Genomic DNA, 22556 nt, shown 5'->3' on the forward strand with positions numbered 1-22556 from the left:
TCACAATAGCCATCACAACCTAACAATGTAGTCTCCATAGTTCCTTTCAAAGCCATCCTTTATAGTGCAATAAACTGCACTTACTGCAGATATACTATAAACTATATTTGACCACTTAAACAATATATATTTACTTCATTTATTTGGGATCTTTACAGTTTGCAGCTTGTAGAGCAGGTATTTTCACAATTTCTTATGTTGTTTCTTGTTTTGTTTTTTTTGTTTTTTTCCCCCCAAAATCGGTACACATTATCTCTAATTAATTCTGAACATTGCTGTTCCACAATGACCTATCTGGCCTGGCGGAGACCTGTGCCTCCGAGGGGGTACATCCCCCCATTCCGACATGCTGCCATTCCGACATCCCCCCATTCCGACACTAACCCTAACCCTAACCTCTATAGAAGTGCCGCCACTCCGACAATTAGAAGTCCCCCGAGCACCTTTTCTAGTTTATTTTTCTGAAATCCTTTTGAAAAATTACAATTTATTTTGAAAAAATTCTGAAATATATCGATAAAAAAGAAGCTTTACAAAAATATATATTTTTTAAATGTAGGAAGTGTATGAATTTCTCGCGACCCATAGAAATGGCCCCTGTCCCATAGTTTGGGTCGGGGCCATAGATAGTTGGCTTCATTTGCTCTATACTGTAATAGCCAACTGAACGGTCATTGAAATAACTTCATTCCTGCTCCTCCTCAGTGTCCTTGAGCCCTGCTATGAACTTGGGCCGAACCACCACCTGGTAGATGTGTGACCTGGTGTTGCATGGATAAGCGGATCTTCTGATATCGGGGACGACGGCCATGTCATCTTTGTTGTTGAAATCCTGAACGTGGAACACATACTGGTGATGCCGCCCTGCGCAACTCACCACGAGCTTGTTCTCGTAAACAAACCTTTTTGCAACTTCCGAGGGCAGGTTACATTCAGGGTCTTTCGCTAGGGTTGCTGCCACGCAAGCAACGCTTGTGCATTGCTTGTCTTGATGAAAGGCCAACACTGTGGACCAGCCCACGTCTCCGTAAACGGGCACGCTGAAGGAGCCGTCGAGCGAGTCGTGCCGCGTGTGGTTTCGAAAGAAGAACCTGCGTCTTTTGAAGTCCTGGGCTTCCTGGGAGTCGAAGGTGAAGCTCCACGGCTTGCCGGTGTAGATCCTGGGCGTGTACGCGTTATGCTTGTCCACAAGCTCGCCGAGCAGTTGCCCAAAACGCATGGCGGCGAACTGAAAACCCAGCAGCCTCCCGGCCTGGTAGCGAGGATCCTGCAGTCTGTACAGACCTTCGGCGGAGATCATGGGGAAGCGCACGTGCCGCAAGAGGTCAAACGGGTCCCCGGTGACGTGCGGGTCGCTCCCGGCGGTCGCGGTCGCGTGGGCTTCCTCCCAGTTCGCCACGGCATGAAGAACCTCAGACTCGCTGGGAACCACGAGATCCGAGCGGGACAGCAACGCCCTGACGGTTCCCAGGGGAACGGCGGTCCAGATCGGGGAGCGGACGAGCCCCTCGAAGTTCCAAGCCAAGTAGCGGAGACAGGCTTGCTGCATTGCCTCGTTGGCCGTGCGGACAGAGTATTCGTACAGAGATATCTGGGTCTCGAAGGTGGGGTCTTGGGGAAGGACCCAGGAGAAATGCCGCCCCGTCTCCTCCCGAAGCCGATTGAGTCCCCAGTCGGACGCCATGCCGTGAATGCACTGGAGAGACTCCCAGGTGATGTTGATCTGCCTTGTGTACAGGTACCTGCAACATACAGTACCAGTAAGACTCCCTAGTCTCCACAAATAGGCCAAAAGTTTGTTTTACCAATTATCAAGACATACGGGCAGTTGACAGTTTGCCATGGTTACTCATTGAAGTTGAATCTCCATATATGGAGATAACCTACGCATCACACTAAGTCTGACCTCACCAGCCCATATTTGGGCATGAGCAACTTATGTCTCCATATATGGAGATATGATGACATCACACAGTCCGCAGCCGATGATGTGGCGTGATGTCATACAATACACAAACGAGCCCTACAGTATAAAGGGGCAATTCTTGCCAGGAAAGAAGCATTTCTTCGACTCAGACCTTATCGCCAGGGTTGGCTTATAGCAGCTGTCGGTAGGACCATATATGGATTCTGTTAGTGTGGATCTCCTAACAGGGTATCATCTGGGATACAATCCCTTTTATGCCCATATATGGAGATCCCTAACAGAATCCCTTTCATGCCCATATATGGAGATCCCTAACAGAATCCCTTTTATGCCCATATATGGAGATCCCTAACAGCATCCCTTTTATGCCCATATATGGAGATCACTAACAGCTAACAGAATCCCTTTTATGCCCATATATGGAGATCCCTAACAGAATCCCTTTTATGCCCATATATGGAGATCCCTAACAGAATCCCTTTTATGCCCATATATGGAGATCCCTAACAGAATCCCTTTTATGCCCATATATGGAGATCCCTAACAGAATCCCTTGTATGCCCATATATGGAGATCCCTAACAGAATCCCTTTTATGCCCATATATGGAGATCCCTAACAGAATCCCTTTTATGCCCATATATTATGGAGAAATCCCTGCTCTGAGTATCTGACATCAGTGTGATGTCACCTGTTTATGCCCATATATGGAGATCCCTGCTCTGCGTATCTGGTTGCTATGGTAAACAGTTGGTTGCTAGGGTAAAAAAACATGGTTGCTATGGTAAACAGTTTGTTGCTAGGGTAAACAGTTGGTTGCTAGGGTAAAACCATGGTTGCTAAGGTGGTTGCTAACGTACACTAACAGACCAGCAACAACAGACTGTTGCCACAGCAACGTACACAAAGGTTTGTGTACACATGTGGTGTGATGTCATACTGATGCGGAGATATGAGCAGGGCAAAGGTGTGACGTGTGACGTGTGACCGACGGACGGACGGACGGACGGACGGACGGACGGCCGGTGGAGGTTTTCATAGTAAACTGCTCCCTGACGGTTGCAACTAGTAAGACACCTCAGGGTGACTTGCGACCTCAGGGTGACATGTCGCTCCAATTCTTGGCCATCTGGCCAGTGATGTATATGGGACCAGTTACTCATACAGTATATGGAGACATGCCCATATATGGACATTACCAAATATGGACATTCCCATTATGTCCTTAATATTGATAACATAATATCCTTAATAATGTCCATATATGGGCATAAAACGTACGTTAATTAGTAATGCCAAGCAGGGCCTTGGTGAGTTAGGGCCTTGGTTTGATGCCTGCGGATCTCCATATATGGGCATAATGGGGTACCCTAAAGGTGGTTGCACACTGCTGCGTTTTTCGTTGCGAAATGCGTTTTTCAGGGCAAGGGGAGAGAGAGAGATAGAGAGAGCAAGGGACCGAGTGGTGCGCGAAGCGGGCGGCAGTGTGCAAACGTGATTGACATAACAACGTGAGGTTGATTTTTTTATTTGCGTGCTCCGAAATTCACTCCGATATTCGGCCCGAAAAACGCAGCAGTGTGCAACCAGCTTAACATTCTCATTTTCGGCCTGGGATTTATGACATCAGAAATCTCCATGTATGGGCATAAAAGATTTTTTTCTTTTTCTGGGAATGACCATATATGGACTTTTATACCCTGAGAAATCTCGTAGCTTGTCTGACTGTCAGTACAGGAAGTGATGTCACGTGAATTTTATACCCTGAGAAATCTCGTAGCTTGTCTGACTGTCAATACAGGAAGTGATGTCAAGTGACATCCTTTTTATGCCCATATATGAGTCATTCTGTACCACATCACTGTGACTCACTGACATCACGTGACATCACTTCCTGTACTGACAGCCAGTCAGACAAGCTACAAGATTTCTCAGGGTAAATGCGACACAATACATACTCCGTCCGACGTCTGGGATATCTGGAGGTGGACTCAAGATGTTCTGAGAAAAAGTTAGACCATCCATCCCAAGTTCTAAATGACATCAATTTATAGTTATATAAATATATATCACCTCCGTTTCTGAAAGAAAAGGTTTGGACGTCGGAAGGTGTAAACTTGGATCAGGATCAGGGCCCACTTGAAAATCTGAAAAGTGTTCACAGCCCACCCGTTTAACCACTGGATACGGCTGGGTGGTTGGGCATTTTAATGATCAATCAATCGATAGTGTTACGCCTTGGATCAATGGAACTAATGTAGTATTCCTATTTATTGGTATCACAGATAAATATATATTTTTCCTCACTTGCATTTCCAATAACAAACATTCACACAATCGATACATACTATGCCTTTAATGTTATATTAATATATTATCTACAACACAGGTTCCCAAACACTTGGTCGGGAACCATTTGTGGGTCGCGGACACATTCTTATGGGTCCCTTAATATTTGGTTTCCAACATCTTGTTTTTAATATTATTTCAAAACATTTTCAAAAAACATTCCCCAAAAAGCTAATTAATAAACATAAATGCAAATCTAAGAAATCCCATAAATTAGAAATCAAATGTTTAACAAATAGTGAAAACAGCCGATCTACAATCCATTTGAAAGATAGAGGCTCTCGCCAGTTGCCACGCTGTGTTTTTATTTTATTTTATTATTAATTTGTGACCTATAGGCTATTACGCCATCCGGAGTCAAAACATCGTAACTCGTCAAACTCAAACCATCGCCGTCGGTGAATGAGATGTAGCCTACTACACTGCAGGCCGAGTAAATATACTTGGTTACTTTACCCCACTGGTTGTAGCTAATATGCCTTTTTTACCTGACAAAGCTGGTGACATATTGGCTGCAGTTTGACGTGACGTTGATACTGAGGTCAGTCAGTGATCCAGCCAGTGATTCGTCCAGGGTGAAAATCAGCTTGTGAATGCAGACGGTCCTGCGTGCAGATGGTTCGTCGTTCACTTCCACGGCGACCTCGAGGTCGCAGCCACGGCCACTGTCAAACAGCGCCCCCAGGAGTTCAGAGAGCTCCTTGCCGTGGTTCACTGCGTGCGTGGGACTCGCCTCCTCCGAATAATTCCCTGCGTCCGTCACTAGAATCACAAGGACAAACTGTGACCGTGATTGTCACATTGTTTACAGATGTTTAAGAAGTGGGTGCCGTTTGTTTTTGTTTTCGCATTAGCTTCATCATTTTCGTTGTTTTCCAGAAAGAGGGGTAGTAAGGGGTGCGTGGTGTATAGGAAGAGTATAGAGCATAGCATTATCGATTCATTATTATACAAACAGTGAAAACAACCAACATGCAGCGAGAGGTCGGTGTGTTTCTGCAGGTCAACACCACCACATACTCCAATGGCTGATGACTGCTGGTATAGAGGGAAATGATGGTAAAGGGAAATGATGGGTAAAAAATCACACCCAATGTGAAGTGAGCGGTGGTCGTGCTTGCATAATGTCTTCAATTGGTAATTGGTGATGTAATACAGGCTACACACACACACGCATATTGCTATGGCAAAACGCTGAGGAAAATACATTGCTATGGCAAAACGCTGCAGATAGGTCTAGATTGTAATTGGTGATATAATATGGCTACACACACACACACACACACACACACACACACACACACACACACACACATATTGCTATGGCAAAACGCTGAGGAAAAGTGGCTACAGATAGTGGCTACAGATAATTGGTGATGTAATATGATGTAATATGGCTACGCACACACACATATTGCTATGGCAAAACGCTGAGGAAAACACATTGCTATGGCAAAACACTGAGGAAAAGTGGCTACAGACACAAGCACAGCCACTCTTAGGAGCGGTTTACCACCGCTCAAAAAACATATTGTTAGTTACATGCTATACCTTTAAAGGAGTAGGCCTATTAGTTTACCCACAAAACTACTAATTTTCTATCTATTACACATCCCAATGAAGACTTTAATTCATGGACATTCCTTTGTTTTTATCTAATTCCTGAGCCAATCATGTGATGGCAGGTGGCTGCATGCCCTACCGGATATTTTACTGGTCATCACGCTTTTGGCTTTAGGAATGTAACAAAAATAAAAACATCCATGAATTCAAGACTTCATGGGGTGTGTCATTGATAGAGAGCTAATCCTTTCAGCCTCTTTGAACCAAATGGACCCTAACGGGTCCATTTGGTTCCATTTGTACACTGTCAAAGTTAAGGGGAGACCTTCAAATTTCAAAGTTTTTAGAACCACTGATCTATAGAGAGACATGTCTCATACCTGGCTTACAGACCACACCAGCATCCTCTGTGTGCTGACAGTTGGAGTTCCCCCAGCCGTTAGACTCACACAGGGACAGGTCGGCTTCGTCACCACGGCATCTCACATCATCCAACAGGATTGGACCAGTGCCTTATATAGCCAGGGAACAACGTCCAATGAGAGTTATTTGAATGAAAATTAACCATGCATAATGCACAGGACCCCCACATTATTATTATGTGTTTGGCCATAGACCCCATTTAGAAAAAATATATATTTTGAGGCAGATCTAGTTGCTCATAACAATATCTTTATTTATTTACTTGATTTGCACAACAGAATATACTAGACTACACTCTGTCGAGGTGCCAACTTGCTCCTTGTGCACTCATAGCCTACTTTTGCACCAGCAGAGCGCGCCCTGTTATTTATATCGGGACGCACTTGTTGATGGTGATGTCACCAAGAACGCTGGTCCCTCATTGGCTGTTGATCGTGACGTCACCAGCAATGCTGGTCCCTGATTGGCTATGGGCGTAAGCGGAATACGTGACAGATACGCAACCGAACGCAGTACTTGTGCACTCTGCTGGCGCAAGTAATAATAATTGTGTTATAAACATGGACTGACCGCTGCTGCTGCAGGCAGTAGACTCAATCTATAGCTATAGGATCACAACATGTTAAAAAAACTAGACCAGGTCAACCTGGTTGTGCCAGACCCCGGTTCTGCCAACCCTCTGGGCCTATAAATTTAATGGTACATTTATAGGCTGTCTGTCCCTTTATAGGCTGTCTGTCCCTCCCTCATGTCATCATCATTTGTGACATCATTGTGACCAAATATGGAGAAAAGAGGGAGGGACAGACCGACAGACAAAGCCTTTTGCTTTGTCTGTCGGTCTGTCCCTCCCTCATGTCATTGTGATGACATGAAGGCTTTGTCTGTCGGTCTATCCCTCCCTCATGTCATCATCATGTCATCATCATGACCATCTATGGAGAAAAACAGGACAGACCGACATTTGCTTATGTAGGCCTACCCATTTCATGGGTCTGGCAACTAGACCAGGTCAACCTGGTTGTGCCAGACCCCCTGTCTGTCATCATCATTTATGACATCATGCCTTTTGTAGGCATGTCATCATCATGTCATCATCATATATACCCTTTATATAGAAAACCCGGACAGACAGACCGACATTTGCTTATGTAGGCCTACCCATTTCATGGGTCTGGCAACTAGACCAGGTCAACCTGGTTGTGCCAGACCCCCTGTCTGTCATCATCATTTATGACATCATGCGGTGCCATCCATTCTTCTCTACCTATCCTTGATCGCGATCGCCAGGGTTCCGAAGTGTGTAGCATGCTAGCTAAAAGGCCTGGCCAAAATGTAAACAACAGGCCCAAACCAAAAAAAAGATGGACGTCTTCTTCCTTCTTCTGTTAGTTGATCAGATAGTAGGAGACCACCCTCTGGTGGTTTTCAAATGGTATTGCACTCCAGATTGCACACAGGGCCCATCACAGCACACACATATGATGATGATCAAGACATCTTACACATGTTCTATTGAAGCCCAAATCTAATGATAGGATATATATATATATATAAATATACATGTTTTCCTTTGTAAGAGGGGTAGTGTGGCTTTCGATAGAAGCATAGATTTATATATGTAATTTAAGTACAAAATATGATTTTGGCCCCCATAAAAAGGCAAAATTAAGCAAAATGGCTGGCACCAGTTTTGTAGATTTTGAATAAAGGGTGGCATTCACTGAGTTAAGCTAACATGCCCAAAAGCCTATCAAATAAAAACAGTTTTTTATCTAACTCTAAGCAGATCAAAACTATCTGGTGCACTTTATGATTTAAAGTATTCTCCATCAAACTGCCAGAGCCTTTTTTTACAACGCCCTTTCCTGGGTTGGGGTATAAATATGAACGGAAGGGAAGTCACCTTTCTCCGCCCCCTTTTTTGAACAAGCTGCTAGAAAGAGAATGAATATGTCTTCACCATACACTGCTCCCTCGACAGCAGACACATTTAGAGAAAAAACTGAATGAACGTACGCTACCTCCGCCATACACGTCTCCGTCAAGAGCAGACACGGCCTCGGAGAAGTTGAGATATTGACAGACGACGGTTGCGTCGTAGATGTCCCAGTCGTCGTCACACACCGTCCCCCACTGTCCGTCATAGTAGACCTCCACGCGACCCTCGTTGGGGGTTCGACCCCCAACCAGCCTCACGTGTCCATCCTGGAACCCTGGACGAGGCAGAGAGAAACAACCAGACAGTGATGGACACAGTGGGAGCTATTAACTACATTTATTTCAGTGCTGTTACTGGAGAGCACCTGTTTTGGACTATTTGTTCTCTTTGCCAGGACAGAATGCAATTATGCACAGATACAATGTAGAGTAGACTACATTGTAGAGTAGACTGCCTCAAGAAACTAAGAGAACCTCTAGCATCAGTCTAAACCAGTGGTTTTCAGCCCTTTTCATATCAAGGTCCATTATTTACCGTAATTGCTGGACTATAAGCCGCACCTGAATATAAGCCGCACCAGCTAAATTTAGAACAAAAAACTAATATTTACATATAAGCTGCACCTGACTATAAGCCGCAGGTGTCCTTCCTGCTTCCTGCTAGAGCGCCCCTGGTGGCCGTTAGCTGTACAATTCTATATATAAATCCTTGTTAAAGACCATTGTAAAACTAACTGGCCCTTAGCTGTAAAAATCTATTTATAAGCCGCACGTTGTATAAGCCGCAGGGTTCAAAACATAGGAAAACAACACGGCTTATAGTCTGGCAATTACGGTATTCTGCATTTGAGTCACAGGTTACCATTTGATGAGATGAAGCCTCTCATACTCAAAACTTAGAATATTTTGTTATCGTTGGACAAACATTTTTTCTTATACTCTCCAGAGAGATGACAGGCAAAACGTAGATCAAAATAACAATAGACCGTTTGTCAGCCTTCTGATTGGTCCCTGAGACTCCCTGACTGGCCAACCAGAAAAAAACATTCACTTTTTGCTATCGGGGGTGGAGTTTGTGCAGTGGAGAATATTGAATGTGGCTTTCAACAACTGTCCGCAGTGCGCGACACGGAGATCGGCCGGTACGGTGATAGCGACGGCAAGCGTCAAGCGATCTCGCTCATCATAACGAATAAGCTTCAACAAACTAGTTCACATGTACCTTATCAATGGTCTAAGAGTCACGATTGGGTACATATAATTTAAATGGGCAGAATTACGAAAAGCCAGCCTATTATGTGAGGAGAAACATTCTCTCTGTCCTCTTCCTAGTACCCAAGATGCAATGCGCTTCTCTTTCTATCTCTGATCCAGAGGATTAAACTAATTAAAACATTTATTTTTCGGGGGAAAACTACTGTTTTGCTATGTAATTACTGTACCTTTTTCTTCCCTTTTTATTAATATCACGTAGATGTGTTTTTTGTGGTACTTTATATAGCTGTAATGAGGCTATGAAGGGAAAAAAAATCCCATCCACTACCACTATAAAAGAATCTGCAAAGAGGATTCTGTCCCACTGGGATTAAACAAATTAAAACATATATTTTCGGGTAAATCCCCTGTTTTGCAATGTAACTACTGTACCTTTGTCTTCCCTTTTTATTAATATCACCTAGGTGTTTTTCCTTTGGTACTTTATATAGCTGTAATGAGGCTATGAAGGGGAAAAAAATCCCATCCACTTCCACTATAAAAACAATCTGCCCAGGGTTAATGTCCCATCATAGTAACAGGGCAGAATGGGGCGGGATTTGCAAAAGGGTTTATTCTTCTACATTCTCTAATTGTGTAGACTTGTGTAGATCAAGTAATGCAGATGTCTTCGATCATTTAACTCTTGGGTCCATTTGGTTTAATGTTATACTCCCAAGAGTTAAAGATCTATAAAGGCCCATTCGGTTACCAACTCCATCATTTAGCTAGGGGCCACCTGGAACCCCTCAAGGACCACTGGTTGAGAACCACTGGTCTAAACAATATACTAGCAAAATAACAATCTGTACATTGGAACTACAGAATACCAAGTAAACCAAGAACCTAGTAGGAGTTTATATAACATGCAATCTAAATGACATTAAGCAACATGTAGTCCTACACCCACCATGAGTGATGTTATGAGTGATGTTGAAAGGGTGACCAAGAGAGAGGTTGAGCAAGAGAAGGACACAGGAGATGAAGAAACACTCTCTCGACATTTTGGCAGCTTAGCAGAGGCTAAGTCTGAAAAACACAAGGAAATCAACAGCACATTAAAGGAGTAGTTCACCCCCAAAACGCCCTTTTTTTCTATTGATTACTCACCCCAATAATATCTTTTGTTTTTTTGTCGCATTCCTAAGATCAAATAATAAAATAATTTGATTTAAATAAATTTACCCCATTGATTCTGGACGGGGACCCAAATGCATTTGGGTCCCCATCCAGATAGAATCAATGGGGGTCTTTCCTATACTATTTGACAATTCGTCCATATGTTGATAGTTTGTTGATTGCTTTTGGGGTATTAGAGAGGTCTTTAAAGTCCTTAAATTGTCACGTTAGTGTAACTTTTCCTCCGTGATGGAAACCCTGGTGACTCGTGGTGCTAGCTGGAAGAAGAAGTATTAACGTATTCTTTGAGCCACTCCGCTCCCCTCTCAGTCCTACACCATTGTTTCTCAAACATTTTCATATCAATTAAGGACCCCCAAATCAATATGAATTTGGCTGCAGACCCCCTTTTGAAAATACCTGGTGCCAGGGACCCTCCCCATACAAGATTTGTGAAAATGTATAAAAACCCTTTTCTAGATGTGTTTTAAAATGGCACATCTACTAACTCACAACAGGTTGCAGGGGGTCCCCAGCTAAAGTAGTTAACAGAGGGTCACAGTCCTTTTAACCACTTTATCCATTTATATGTTGGCTATTCAAAAACAGCAGCGAAGATATACAAGCTCACAGCGCATCACTTTTTTGACAATCGTAGGCCTATATGCATAGCATTAAATTGGTTAATTAACTGATTTGGAATAACATACAAACAGGAATATACATTAAAAAAAATGTTGTTTCCTGTCACAAAACGAACAATAGTGTTACAATAAATTGAATGCTTCACCCAACAATTTATAAAATTGCGATCACCCATTAACAAAATTGCGAGAACCTCAAGTTTAGCTTAAAAATGACTAAAATTACTAATAATTTCTGAAATGAGGAACAAAGTTTAGCTTAAAGTGGACTTTGTCCCAAAGATCACTAACTTGATTCAAATATCATGTATGTTGACCAAAGAAAATCATCACTATTTCACCTGCGAAACCGAGTCTCTCCCCTTAGATGAGTCCAGTCCAGACAGAAATCCTTCTGTAAATGTGATGCAGCCTGCTTTTAATCCCTCCCGACACAATGGACCGACGTAAGATAACAATTAAATGAACATTTCACCCAGTGGCGTCAGTTCAGTAAAAGGTAAGGTATGGCAACATGACTGGTGTCTTGCACGCGCGCCTTCGCGCGCGTGCAAGACACCAGTCATGTTGCCATACCTTAGCAACAGGCATGATACATTTATTTTAAGAAGTACATTCTATTTTTCCCCCGTTTCTACGGTTTCTTGGGCTGGATATGGCAGCCTGGAACGGTTGTTCAAGCGCAGCTAAACTTGGCATGTTAGTAAACGTCCCACAATTAACAATAATGCATTGCACCTGTGCAGCTGACCTGCGGAACCTGGGAATATACCATTTTGTCAAGATTGGGAGAATACAAGTGTGGAGAATATAATTATAATACCTTGTTAAAGTGACCATTTTGTTAAATTTTGAATTTGTAGTTATTTTACTGTAATTTAACAACATAATAACCAGAACAGATAGACAAAGAGACATTCATGGATTTAAATTTAAAAGTAACTTTTATTGTCCCCCGTGGACCCAGGGTATGGCAGCCGCATACCCCTGCCATACCCAATTGACGCCCCTGATTTCACCCCAAAACATTGTTTCTATCTCACCCCAAGAAGCATTGACTTCACGGATAAAATATATTTGTGTCACATTCCTGATCCAATGTTCCAGTATTTAATTAATTGAAGTAAATATGAGGTCAAGGCAAAACTGTATTAAAATCATTTATAAACTTTGTCAGTTAACAACTGTCAGTGTAATAACTTGGTGGGCCTGCAAAGTGATCCTTTTTAAATATAGTTTGGCTCCCGCTAAGATTGGACTCATATTTATATCAGCGAATTAAATATCTGAATATTGGAAGAGGATTGCGACAAAAAGAAAGACATCCCTGTGAAGTCAAGGCTTTATTATGGGCTGAAATAAAACTAATCTTTTGAGGTGAACTATCCCTTTAACATTGTTTATTGTTCATGAGGTACATAATACATTACGCTGGGTTTTCCTTTCCTGAGTCTAACGTAACCCTTGGGAATCAGCTTTTCCTCCCAACCCTTCAACAACAACAACCAGGGACATGCTGGGCCCCTGATTCAGCCCGGGAAAAAGAGTTGGAGAGGCCCTCATTGCGCGCTATAGAGAGAGATCTCTCTCAATAGCGCTGCTGCTACTCAAAGATTTGCCATTTCAGATCATGACAAGTGACAAGCCAGTGGGCCAATTTCATCGTTGTCGGGTGGAAACCTTGTATGTCCGAAACCGTTTGTTTTGTATTTATCATTTAAAAAATGATTTAAACTAGTGAAAACAGCCGATCTACAGCCGTAGATCTGCTGTTTTCACTACTTTTGTGCGACGGCCTTGTATGATGAAGCAGGGCTTTGCTTGGCGAAAAAAATTACAAATTTGAAACTTGGAGATACGAGGTTTCTGCCCGACAGTGACGATTTACTTTGTTGGCAGCCCAGACCCCGAAATGGAATGATGGCCGACATTTTATTTATAATTTTTTCCTAATGGCCGGCCTGGACCGGCCGGGAATGAACCAGCCGTTCGGGAGTTGTCCTGCTTTTCCCAATGGCCAGCACGTCCCTGACAACAACATCCTACTTCATGACCGTGGACCTGCCATACAAGGCTATTGTAGTTAATGTTTCATTCGCTTATATTCTTATAATTCCTTTGCCTTTTCTGCCTTTATTAGATAACATACAGTAGTTTGACAGGAAACGGGGAGTGACACGGTCTGGTCTTTTTTTTCCCCTGTCGAAAATAGCTGATCTACAGCGTTGCGAGCTTGTACTGTAGATCTGCTATTTTCGGCTAATGTCCTCCTCATAATAGGGATGCTAGTTGGGGGTCCAGAACCCTGAAGACCCCTGGAGATGGACAGGAAACAGGGAGAGAGAGAGAGATGGGGAGAGACATGTAAGCAAAGATCGTCGGGAACAGGACTCAAACCCGCAATGTGCTGTCAGCCTCTACATTAGAGCCTAAGTGCCCCGGAACGCTAGGGCAGCATGCTATGGTCCGAGCCACGATATACTCTGTTTACCAGAGTCCGACGGGGCAGGCATCCTGCTTTTTTATCCCCTCTACACAAAGGGCCCTATTTTCGTCAGTGCCTTACCCCTTATCCCTAAACTTCTTTGCCTTTTACTATTTAGAAAGCCATTTAACATATTTCAAATAGATGATCTACAAGCTCACAATGTGTAGATTAATGTAGATTAATTTTGAAGTATTTTAAAATGTTTTCAAAATAGTAAAAAAAAATCGAACCTCTGTTCGAAGTGGAGCTGTGTGTGTGTGTGTGTGTGTGTGTGTGTGTGTGTGTGTGTGTGTGTGTGTGTGTATTGCAGTTGAAAACAGCGCCCCTCCCTTAACATGTGTGGTCATAAAAGGTACTACCACATTCTTGAGGCTACATACGGACCCACATACATACCCACATACATAGACGGACGGATACACACACGGCCATGTATAGGGAGCTCCACACAGCTCCAAAAAAAGAGAAAAAAAGACCATTAGGGATAAGGGGTAAAGGCCCATTCCCACTGGGCCAGATAACAGATAAAAAAATCTCTTTCTCCAGATATTTTTCCATTCAAAGTGGATGGTAGATACAGATAAAAAAAAATATCTGCCACAGATAGAAGAAAAAAATATCTGTGGCAGATATTCTTTTTATCTGTATCTACCATCCACTTTGAATGGAAAAATATCTGGAAAAAGAGATTTTTTTTATGTTATCTGGCCCAGTGGGAATGGGCCTTAAGGCATGGACGAAAATATAGCTGACAATCTCTTTGCTGAAATAACAGGCTGCATAATCCAGTAATGTGGACTTAGTCATGGATCGGCAATATTTGCTATTTTTGAAGATTTTTAACGATGACTAAACCTAAGCACAATTTCTGTAAGATTTTAATATGTTTCAGTTGTTTTTTTGAATAGACCTACACAATGCAGCTTCAGTGATAGTTTTACATTTCAGTTAACTGTATTTTCCCCCCATTAGTATTCATTCGTTTTTGTTAACTATTAATAACTCTGCTGCTGCAACTGTGTATAACTCTGCCAGGGGCGGCCTTAGTAATCTGGAGGCCCGTTTCAAGAGCTATTGATGAGGCCCCCCGCACCGCCGCCAGCGCACCGAGGCCACAGTAGCCGCGCAACAATCGCACACAGAAGTTGACCTATAGTCAATGACTGGCTGCTATTTATATATTATTATTATATCACTACATAATGTTATAGCATTGACCTAAATGGTGTTATATTAACAAGGATATATGATTATTAAAAAGTGTTATAAGTGTGTTGCAAGTTGAACAAGGCTTGCTGGCTAGCTCTTGGAGGCCCCCTGGTGGCTGAGGCCCGTTTCAATTGAAACTGGTGAAACATAGCTAAGGCCTCCCCTGAACTCTGCATGTACTGCATGTACAGTATGTTATAGCTCACGCACATGCAGGCCGATATGGCCCAGAAGCCCAGGAGCCTAAAGCCTCTATCAGAGACAGGCTCTACGTGAGCCTGTCACCTGGCTGGACATGGACCTTCTCTCTTTCCTGTGTTCATTGAGCGGCCCTGGCTTTGTACTTATATGTCCCGCCTCATCCCCACATTAGCCAAGCTTCGTGGGACTCATAAATAGCACTGCTCATTTCACACTGGGTGTGATTCTTTTTATTTAACATGTGCAACTGTTGTAACAGTTGTACCACTTAAATCTTGTGTTTCTCTTGTTTTGCACCTTAATGTGTCTAATATCTGTATAACAGTATACTTGCTGCCTGGGTTCCATTGTCTCATACTGGGCCTCAGCCAACCCATTGTGTTCTCAGTCCTCCTCAGCCTCCGCCAAAGTCACTGCCCTGGACACACATCCGTCAACAGACTCATTCACTTGTTGTTTATTCCTGTCTCCTTGTTCTAGAGCAGTGGTTTTCAAACTGGGGCTCCAGACCCCCCATGGGGCCCTACATTATTTTGGGGGGTCCCCACTCCCCAGATCATTAGCTTAATGTGCAATATTGTCTGCTTACTCAACAGTAAACAAACATATATTGCACACAATTTAATGACGTTCAAAGCCTTTTTAATATCAAATTGTCTAATATCACGTAAGAAAGTGGCAAACATTGGGAAAATAGGGGACCTACTGCGAGGCGTTGTGAGCTTGTAGTTCGACTATTTTCACAATATGTATCTGTGGAACTGAGTCAAACTAAATGTAATGCCTACACTTCCAAGTGCTTGTCCTGTTCAAATATGATTATTTTGGGGGTCACGGCCTCAAAGGTTTGTGGGAACCCATGTTTTAGAACAGTGGTTCTCAAACTTTATTGGATCAGGGCCCACTTAAACATCTTGAAAGTGGACTTTGACATAAACACGTTTGAGAACCACTGCTATGAGACATTGCAAAAAAACAAACAAACAAATACAGCTAAATCTGTAAAATAAAATAAAACTACAAACTGTTAATCTTTGTCATACCCTACAGTTTGTTGAAAGTAAAGAAAAGCTATTTTGCCATTGAAAAGATTATTTCATAAAGGTACCAAAACGGTTGTGTATCATATGGCTACAACTTGGGTGAAGGTACGTGTGGATAATTATTTCCTTAATAAATATAGCTTCAATAAACCAGTGTTATTATTAAGTACCTGAGCTGCTCTTCCATGTTTGCCAATGAAGTAAATCCTGTCCTGCATTATTCCATATTTTCCATTCCAAAGAAATGAAGCATTAGCTGTGTGTTATGCTAGTGGGTGGTGCTATCTAGTTCAGTGCATGTATGTAATTCAAGTGGGAACTTGTTGTTCTGTCTTTATAGCTCTCACATGCAGACTTGTTGTGCAGTGCCAGTCATTTGGGAGGTTGGTTGGCAAACTTGGCATAGTGAAACAATATACAAGCTCACAAGGTGTCACAATGCAACACGTTGTGAGCTGGTAGATCTGCTATTTTCACTTTTACTTGTAGTCCAGTCATATTTGACCAGGAGTATCTATGGTTTGCCTGAAGTACCCGAGTTGAGTACTTTGGCCACCACTGGTGGTAGCCTACTGACTGGATCAACTGAACATACAGTAGGTGCACTCGATAATAAATGGAGGAAAAAAGGCATGGTGAACAAAACGCCTTTAATAAAAGTTGTCCAACGCATAAAAATACCTGGTGTTACAGAAACATATTTAAGCTCATAACGCAGTGTGTTGTTAGCTTGCAGACCGGCTATTTTGGGCAAAAAGATTTGGTAAAGTTGAAAAAACGCAATATGAGCCAACTCAAAATTATTTTCATTAAGTAAAAACAAAAAAATCCTTTTCTGATTCATGAAATGTCACTGACCTTCATCAGATTTACTGATTCATACAAAGTGATTTACAATAGGCTTATTTCGATTCATATGTAAAAACAACATTCACCATGCATGCATTGAGGAAAGCAAGGAAAGCAGAATCATGTCAGAAAACGAGGGAGAATGGCCAGAGCGAAACTCCACCTTTAATAAGAAAGACCTGGGTTCTTTCTTAACCTTGAATCTCCATTCTTTGTGAGATCCTTTTTGTATAATATACAAGATTAAACCACAGTGACATACAAATTATTTCAAAATAAAATCAGAAATGTTTATAAAAGACAATAACATAAAATTAGGGAACGAAAAAAGGTTATATGCACTGAATAATATAGACATTTTATGCAATCAAAAAAAGGCTGCTGTGAAACCTTCTGAAATATTCCTTCCTATGTTTGCTGAAACAGGAAAGGTTATACAAATCTGAATATTATATCAATCTAGTATTACAAAAGGACAGAATTTAAAACTCAACTGGCAGTATTTTCACATTTTCCTTAAAACATGGGATGACAGGCTTGGTGAAAGAGTGTGTGATAGTGTGAAAGTGTGTTTTCCCTTTAAGATCATAAAAGGACAGCTTCCCTTGGTCATAATCTAACTGCACCATGATTTTGTTGGGGAGAGGTGGTTCAGCTACCAGTTTGGAGTTAGCCTCAGGAGTTATTTCACGCAGCATGGCTGTACAAGGACATTTGTAAATACTCCATGTGTCACCAGTTACAGTAGCCACACCAGCAGCCCAGTGCCCATCCACCTCTACCTCCCAGCTGTGTCTCCCAGAGGAAATCCATTCTGATCCACACACAGACCCAGCCAAATGGTGTCCAATCCTCCTCTCAGGGATGTCTGGGACCTGCTGAGCTCTATCACTATCTTTCACACTTGATAAATTCTCTGATATAGTCACATAAGTTCTGGCTGTGTTAGGGTCTAGAATGACAGGACCTGCAAGGAGATACAAATTGCTAAATACAAACACTAGTGCAATTTGACTTGGGTAGCAATCATGGAATGTGTTGTATGAATTGTGTCATTGCTTACGGTATTGGATGATCCCCTTCATCTTTCTCCACACCTTGAATTGAACATTTCCCTGGTGTTTGGCTTTGTCAATCAAGGTTCCTGTTGGAATTTGTGGATCAGGCAACGTGGCCTGGCTCTGGGCACTGGAATGAATATTCACAAATACACTACTATTTAAGGGCTCTGCATATTCACAACTTCTATTCAACACAGAACTGAAGTTCTGAGTTCAGAAAAGGGAACATACATGCTGACTTACATCGTAATGGTCATCTTGAAATTCTGTGAAGGAGAAGACAAGGTTACAAATGGAAAATGCGTATTGGGTCATTTTGGATTCTAATCTCAGTTTAAGACTAAACATAAAATATTCATAAAACATAAAAGTGTTTACCAGCTTAAAAGTGGCATCTTCGGCTATCAGCTGCTCTTCTATGAGTTTGAGGGTGTTTGAGATGGAGGAGATCTCTGAGTTCAGGTTGTCGATCTGGGTCTGTATCCTGAGACTCTTCTGCCTCTCGTCTGTCCGCAGTGCATCGATCCTAGAGGCTTCCTCTGCTCGCAGGAACCGGTAAAGCTTCTGAAAGTCCTCTTTGATTCTCTTCTCTGTCTGCTGGGCCTGGAGCTGAAACCATTGAGATGAGGACAACATTACTATGTGAATGATACTTCAATACTCAGTATAGCCCCATATAGAACCTCACCCGTCGCTGCATACTGTTGTGCTCCGAGACGAGGTCCTATAAAGGTTTAACCCGTGGGGGGGTCGAACTTCTCCAACGTTGAGGTAGAAAACACTCTTCCCGAAATTGTATCCACAAAGTAAAGGTAGTTCCGAGCTTCCAGACTGTGATAACCTAACCAGGGTCCATAAAACATGAACCAGGGCACGAAACAACCCCTTAAAATCGCTAGTTTTGTCAGCCGGTAATGTTTACAAGCCTGGAAGTTGCAGGTGGAATGGCAGCATTAGCACCTCCTCTGTTCGAATGTCTGTTCGAATGCAGCGACGGTTGGGGCTACTAGCGATTTCTCGGAGCACAACAGTATGCAGCGACGGGTGAGGTTCTATACTGTCTGTGCTGTCTGTCTGTCTGTCTGTCTGTCTGTCTGTGTGTCTGTGTCTGTAATTTACTATTTTTTTTTTTTTTAATTAAGGATGATGCCTTCTAACTATAAAATGTTAGCCTGGGTGCCAACCTGATCGCTCCGTTCCGCGATTTGTTTTGTCTCTCCGCGTCAGTCTGGAAAGCCTCGTATCAGGGGAGGTGGGACACTGCGGCTTCCGTTTGGTCTGTGGTGCGAGGCGGGACAAATACACCAGTGTGTATTACCCTAACCCTAGTCTGATTCGTTGGAACAACATCCAATCAGCAATGACGTCGCCTACGTCACAACAGACGTTCAGAAATACGAGTCAACTGAATCATTTCCAGACTGTGATGCGGAGGGACAAAACAAATCGCGGAATGGAGCAAGCAGGCTGGCACCCATGCAGGCTAATAAAATGTGATGTATGCAATGTTTGCATGTGGAGCTTACATTCAGGCCGGGAACACATTTTGCTGTATGGGAGGGGCTTACAGTACATGTACACTATGTAGCAACATATTTGTTTTTGTAGGCTAATTTCTGATTTAGGCCTAACTATAGGTTAGGCCTAAATGGTTTAAAATATATGAAGAGTGAAATGGAAAGAGGTGGAGCAATGTGAGATACAAAGCACAAATGACAAGTATTTTTTGTCGACAGATTCGACACAATATTGAGTTACTGAGTTAGGCTTCACTTCATTACTGTGACTTACCTTAATGTACGTTGCAATTTTATCACATTCACCTTTTACCCGTTTAAATGTCGCCTCTTTGGTCTTTAAGTGCATCTGTGCCCTTCTGAGTTTAGTCTGCAATGACAGTGTAAACTTGCATTAATTATATTTGTTTGTTAAAGATATCTTTAAAAAAGAGCTGCTCGTGGCACAGATCTCCACCAGGTCAAGTAGGTTATTGTGGGCCAGAAATGTTGATGTAATGAAGAATCGGACAGATACATCTTGATCACATGACGATAGAGATAATGTGGGATTCATGTGATGTTTGGACACAATTTGTAGGAGTAAAAAAAAAAAAGAAAGAAGTTTTGCACCACAATCGGACACTGCCTTCATAATTTGAGGCATTTTGTTCAAAACGGGTCAGTTCTGCAAACTTAAGATGTCAGTCCTAGCCAATTAGGATAGTATGAAAAATCAAACGGATTCGTCTTGATCACATGTACCAATTTGTGTGAAATCTTTAAATCTGTATGAGACTATGAGTTAAAAAAAAAACATAAATCTGCCTCCTAGTGCCATTAAAGATGTGAAAAATGCAGGGCAATGGTTTTCCATGGCCTCTAGGGAGGTTTAGCGCAAATCTGTGAAGTTTTAGGTAAAAGTGCCACCTTGAAGCTGATATGAAAATGTTCAAGTGGCCTAGTAGTGGAAATGTTCATGCAAAATGTCAAATGTTTTTAAGCAAAAATCGGCATCCTGATGGAGCTTTAACAAGCCCATATGAAACATTTGGGGCAGATCGGTTCTGCTCTGATATCCAGGGAGTTTGTGCACACAGTTTAGCTGTGACCAAGCCAACGGTGCCGGTGATTAGCTGATCACTGACAGACACAGGGACACAAACACACACATTCGGACGGACAGGGTGTAAACTAAAGGATAGTCTCTGCCAAGCCTTTGGTCTGGCCGTGGCGGACACTAAAAGGTATATTTTCAAATAAACAGCACTCACCTTAAGATTCTGTGCAGCTTCATTGAGGGGCTCACAATTATGTGTCCTATGTTGTTTTGAATCCCTACAAACCACACAGATAGGCTGCTGATCATCCACACAGAAAAGCTTGAATTTCTCACTGTGAAGCCTGCAGAGATCAGGATCTGTGGAAGCTCTCTGACTTTTCTCTTGCCGCAAGTTATCTGAGAGATTTCTCAGTGCCAGGTTGCGTGGGGGTTGACGCATTCTAAACAGTTGCTTACAGACAGGACATGTCTTGGTTGAGCTCTGTCTCCACCACTCCTGAAGACAGTCCTTGCAGAAACTGTGACCACACAGCAAGACCACTGGGTCCCTAAAGATGTCACAGCACACAGGGCATGTGCATTCTGCCTCAGAGAGAGACAGACCGGATGCCATTTTGTTCTTGTGCGCCTTTTTTCGTTGCTTCTCCTTTTGTTGTTGCAATTCTCTTCCTTGTACAGACAGTATGACTGACTATGAACTCTCACAGCAACAACTTACTTTCACTCAAAGACTGTCTTGCTTGCTTATTTTAGGGACAGAAATTGTGAAAATCTACATTCTCACAACGCCTCTCCTCAATACTTCAGATTTGTCGACAATAACATGAATAAGCAACCTACAGTATTCAGTACCTAGCTTATTTCCCTTGTACTTCTGCAAAATAACACTGACTGACTAACTGACTGCCTTCTGAGGGCAGGGTTTAATTTCACTGTCCAATCAGTGAGAGCAGGGGGAGTGTTCAAGTGGAGCAGAAGACACACACACACACACACACACACACACACACACACACACACACACACACACACAGGATGTAAACAGGATCTTCACAGTAATGTGTTCTCTTTTCTTCCTCATTGCGTAGACTAGAGGTACTGCCCGACTGTCCACTTAAAGGGATATTTCACTTTTAAACATGTCTGGGGTAAATTTAACGTCTATTCAAGTGGCACCACAGACAATTTTTAACCTATTGAACCTTGTCAACGTGTTGACCTCTAAACAGCTGTCAATTTCATTGTTGATTATTGCTACAGTGGGCCTACTACAGCATAATAATCAGCTGCCATTGTACCTTTCATCAACATTACTCATTATGTTTTCAATGAGGTCTTGAGGCTCATTCACTATTCAGAATGCAACATTCACTTCATGGTGGAGGTATTTTTCAAACATCTTTTCCTAGGTAAGTGATCACAGCAGGACAATTTGGTAAGAGAAATGTGATGTTTCACACTGCATTTGTGGATTTTCAGGGGTTAGCTGACATTTGGTGGGTCAAGAGTAGCCACAATCATTGTAGTTTTGTGTCCAATTTGTGTACCCACTTTTCCCCTGAACCCCCCTGGGGCTTAAGGTTAAGTTGCTTAATTTCATTCAGTAGGCTATTTAGATATTCTAAGTCTATTTTGTATTAATTTTATCAAACACTTCCAATTTTTTGACCTTACCCATTGTAACATCAAACTTTATGTTCTCTCTGATCTATTTCTCACACGATTTGGTGAGGTACCAACCTGACCATGAAAGGCAACATAATCTTCAGTTGGGATGTTGGTTGGTTAGTTTGGCATACTGGTCAGGCATGGCATGGTGTGGATGTCATGGTGGTGGGTGCATTTAGCTTTGATGCAGGTGGAGAGGGGAGAGTGGAGTAAGATGAGTAGTGGACAGTATAAAGTACATTCAGCCTACTTGAGTAGG

General features: G+C 42.4%; 2 protein-coding genes across 2 annotated transcripts; both read right to left on the reverse strand.

Annotated features, from left to right (window-relative positions):
* Positions 1 to 685: 685 nt before the first annotated feature.
* LOC308299159 (galectin-3-binding protein A-like) lies at positions 686 to 13732 on the reverse strand (the record flags this gene model as incomplete). Its single annotated transcript, XM_080742877.1, has 5 exons — positions 686 to 1742; positions 4764 to 5037; positions 6219 to 6350; positions 8286 to 8477; positions 13711 to 13732. The coding sequence occupies 5 exons, from the start codon at positions 13730 to 13732 to the stop codon at positions 686 to 688; spliced, it is 1677 nt and encodes a 558-aa protein (XP_080599003.1).
* A 3061-nt stretch (positions 13733 to 16793) lies between these two features.
* On the reverse strand, positions 16794 to 21473 carry LOC308299410 (E3 ubiquitin-protein ligase TRIM35-like). Its single transcript, XM_080743184.1, has 6 exons — positions 20841 to 21473; positions 19862 to 19957; positions 18449 to 18679; positions 18314 to 18336; positions 18073 to 18197; positions 16794 to 17976 (listed from the first exon to the last, which is right to left on the reverse strand). The coding sequence occupies exons 1-6, from the start codon at positions 21240 to 21242 to the stop codon at positions 17492 to 17494; spliced, it is 1362 nt and encodes a 453-aa protein (XP_080599310.1). The 5' UTR covers positions 21243 to 21473; the 3' UTR covers positions 16794 to 17491.
* Between the last annotated feature and the right edge of the window lie 1083 nt (positions 21474 to 22556).

Source organism: Nannobrachium achirus (assembly GCF_963921795.1).
Source record: "Nannobrachium achirus genome assembly, chromosome: 15".
NCBI classification, from domain to species: domain Eukaryota; kingdom Metazoa; phylum Chordata; class Actinopteri; order Myctophiformes; family Myctophidae; genus Nannobrachium; species Nannobrachium achirus.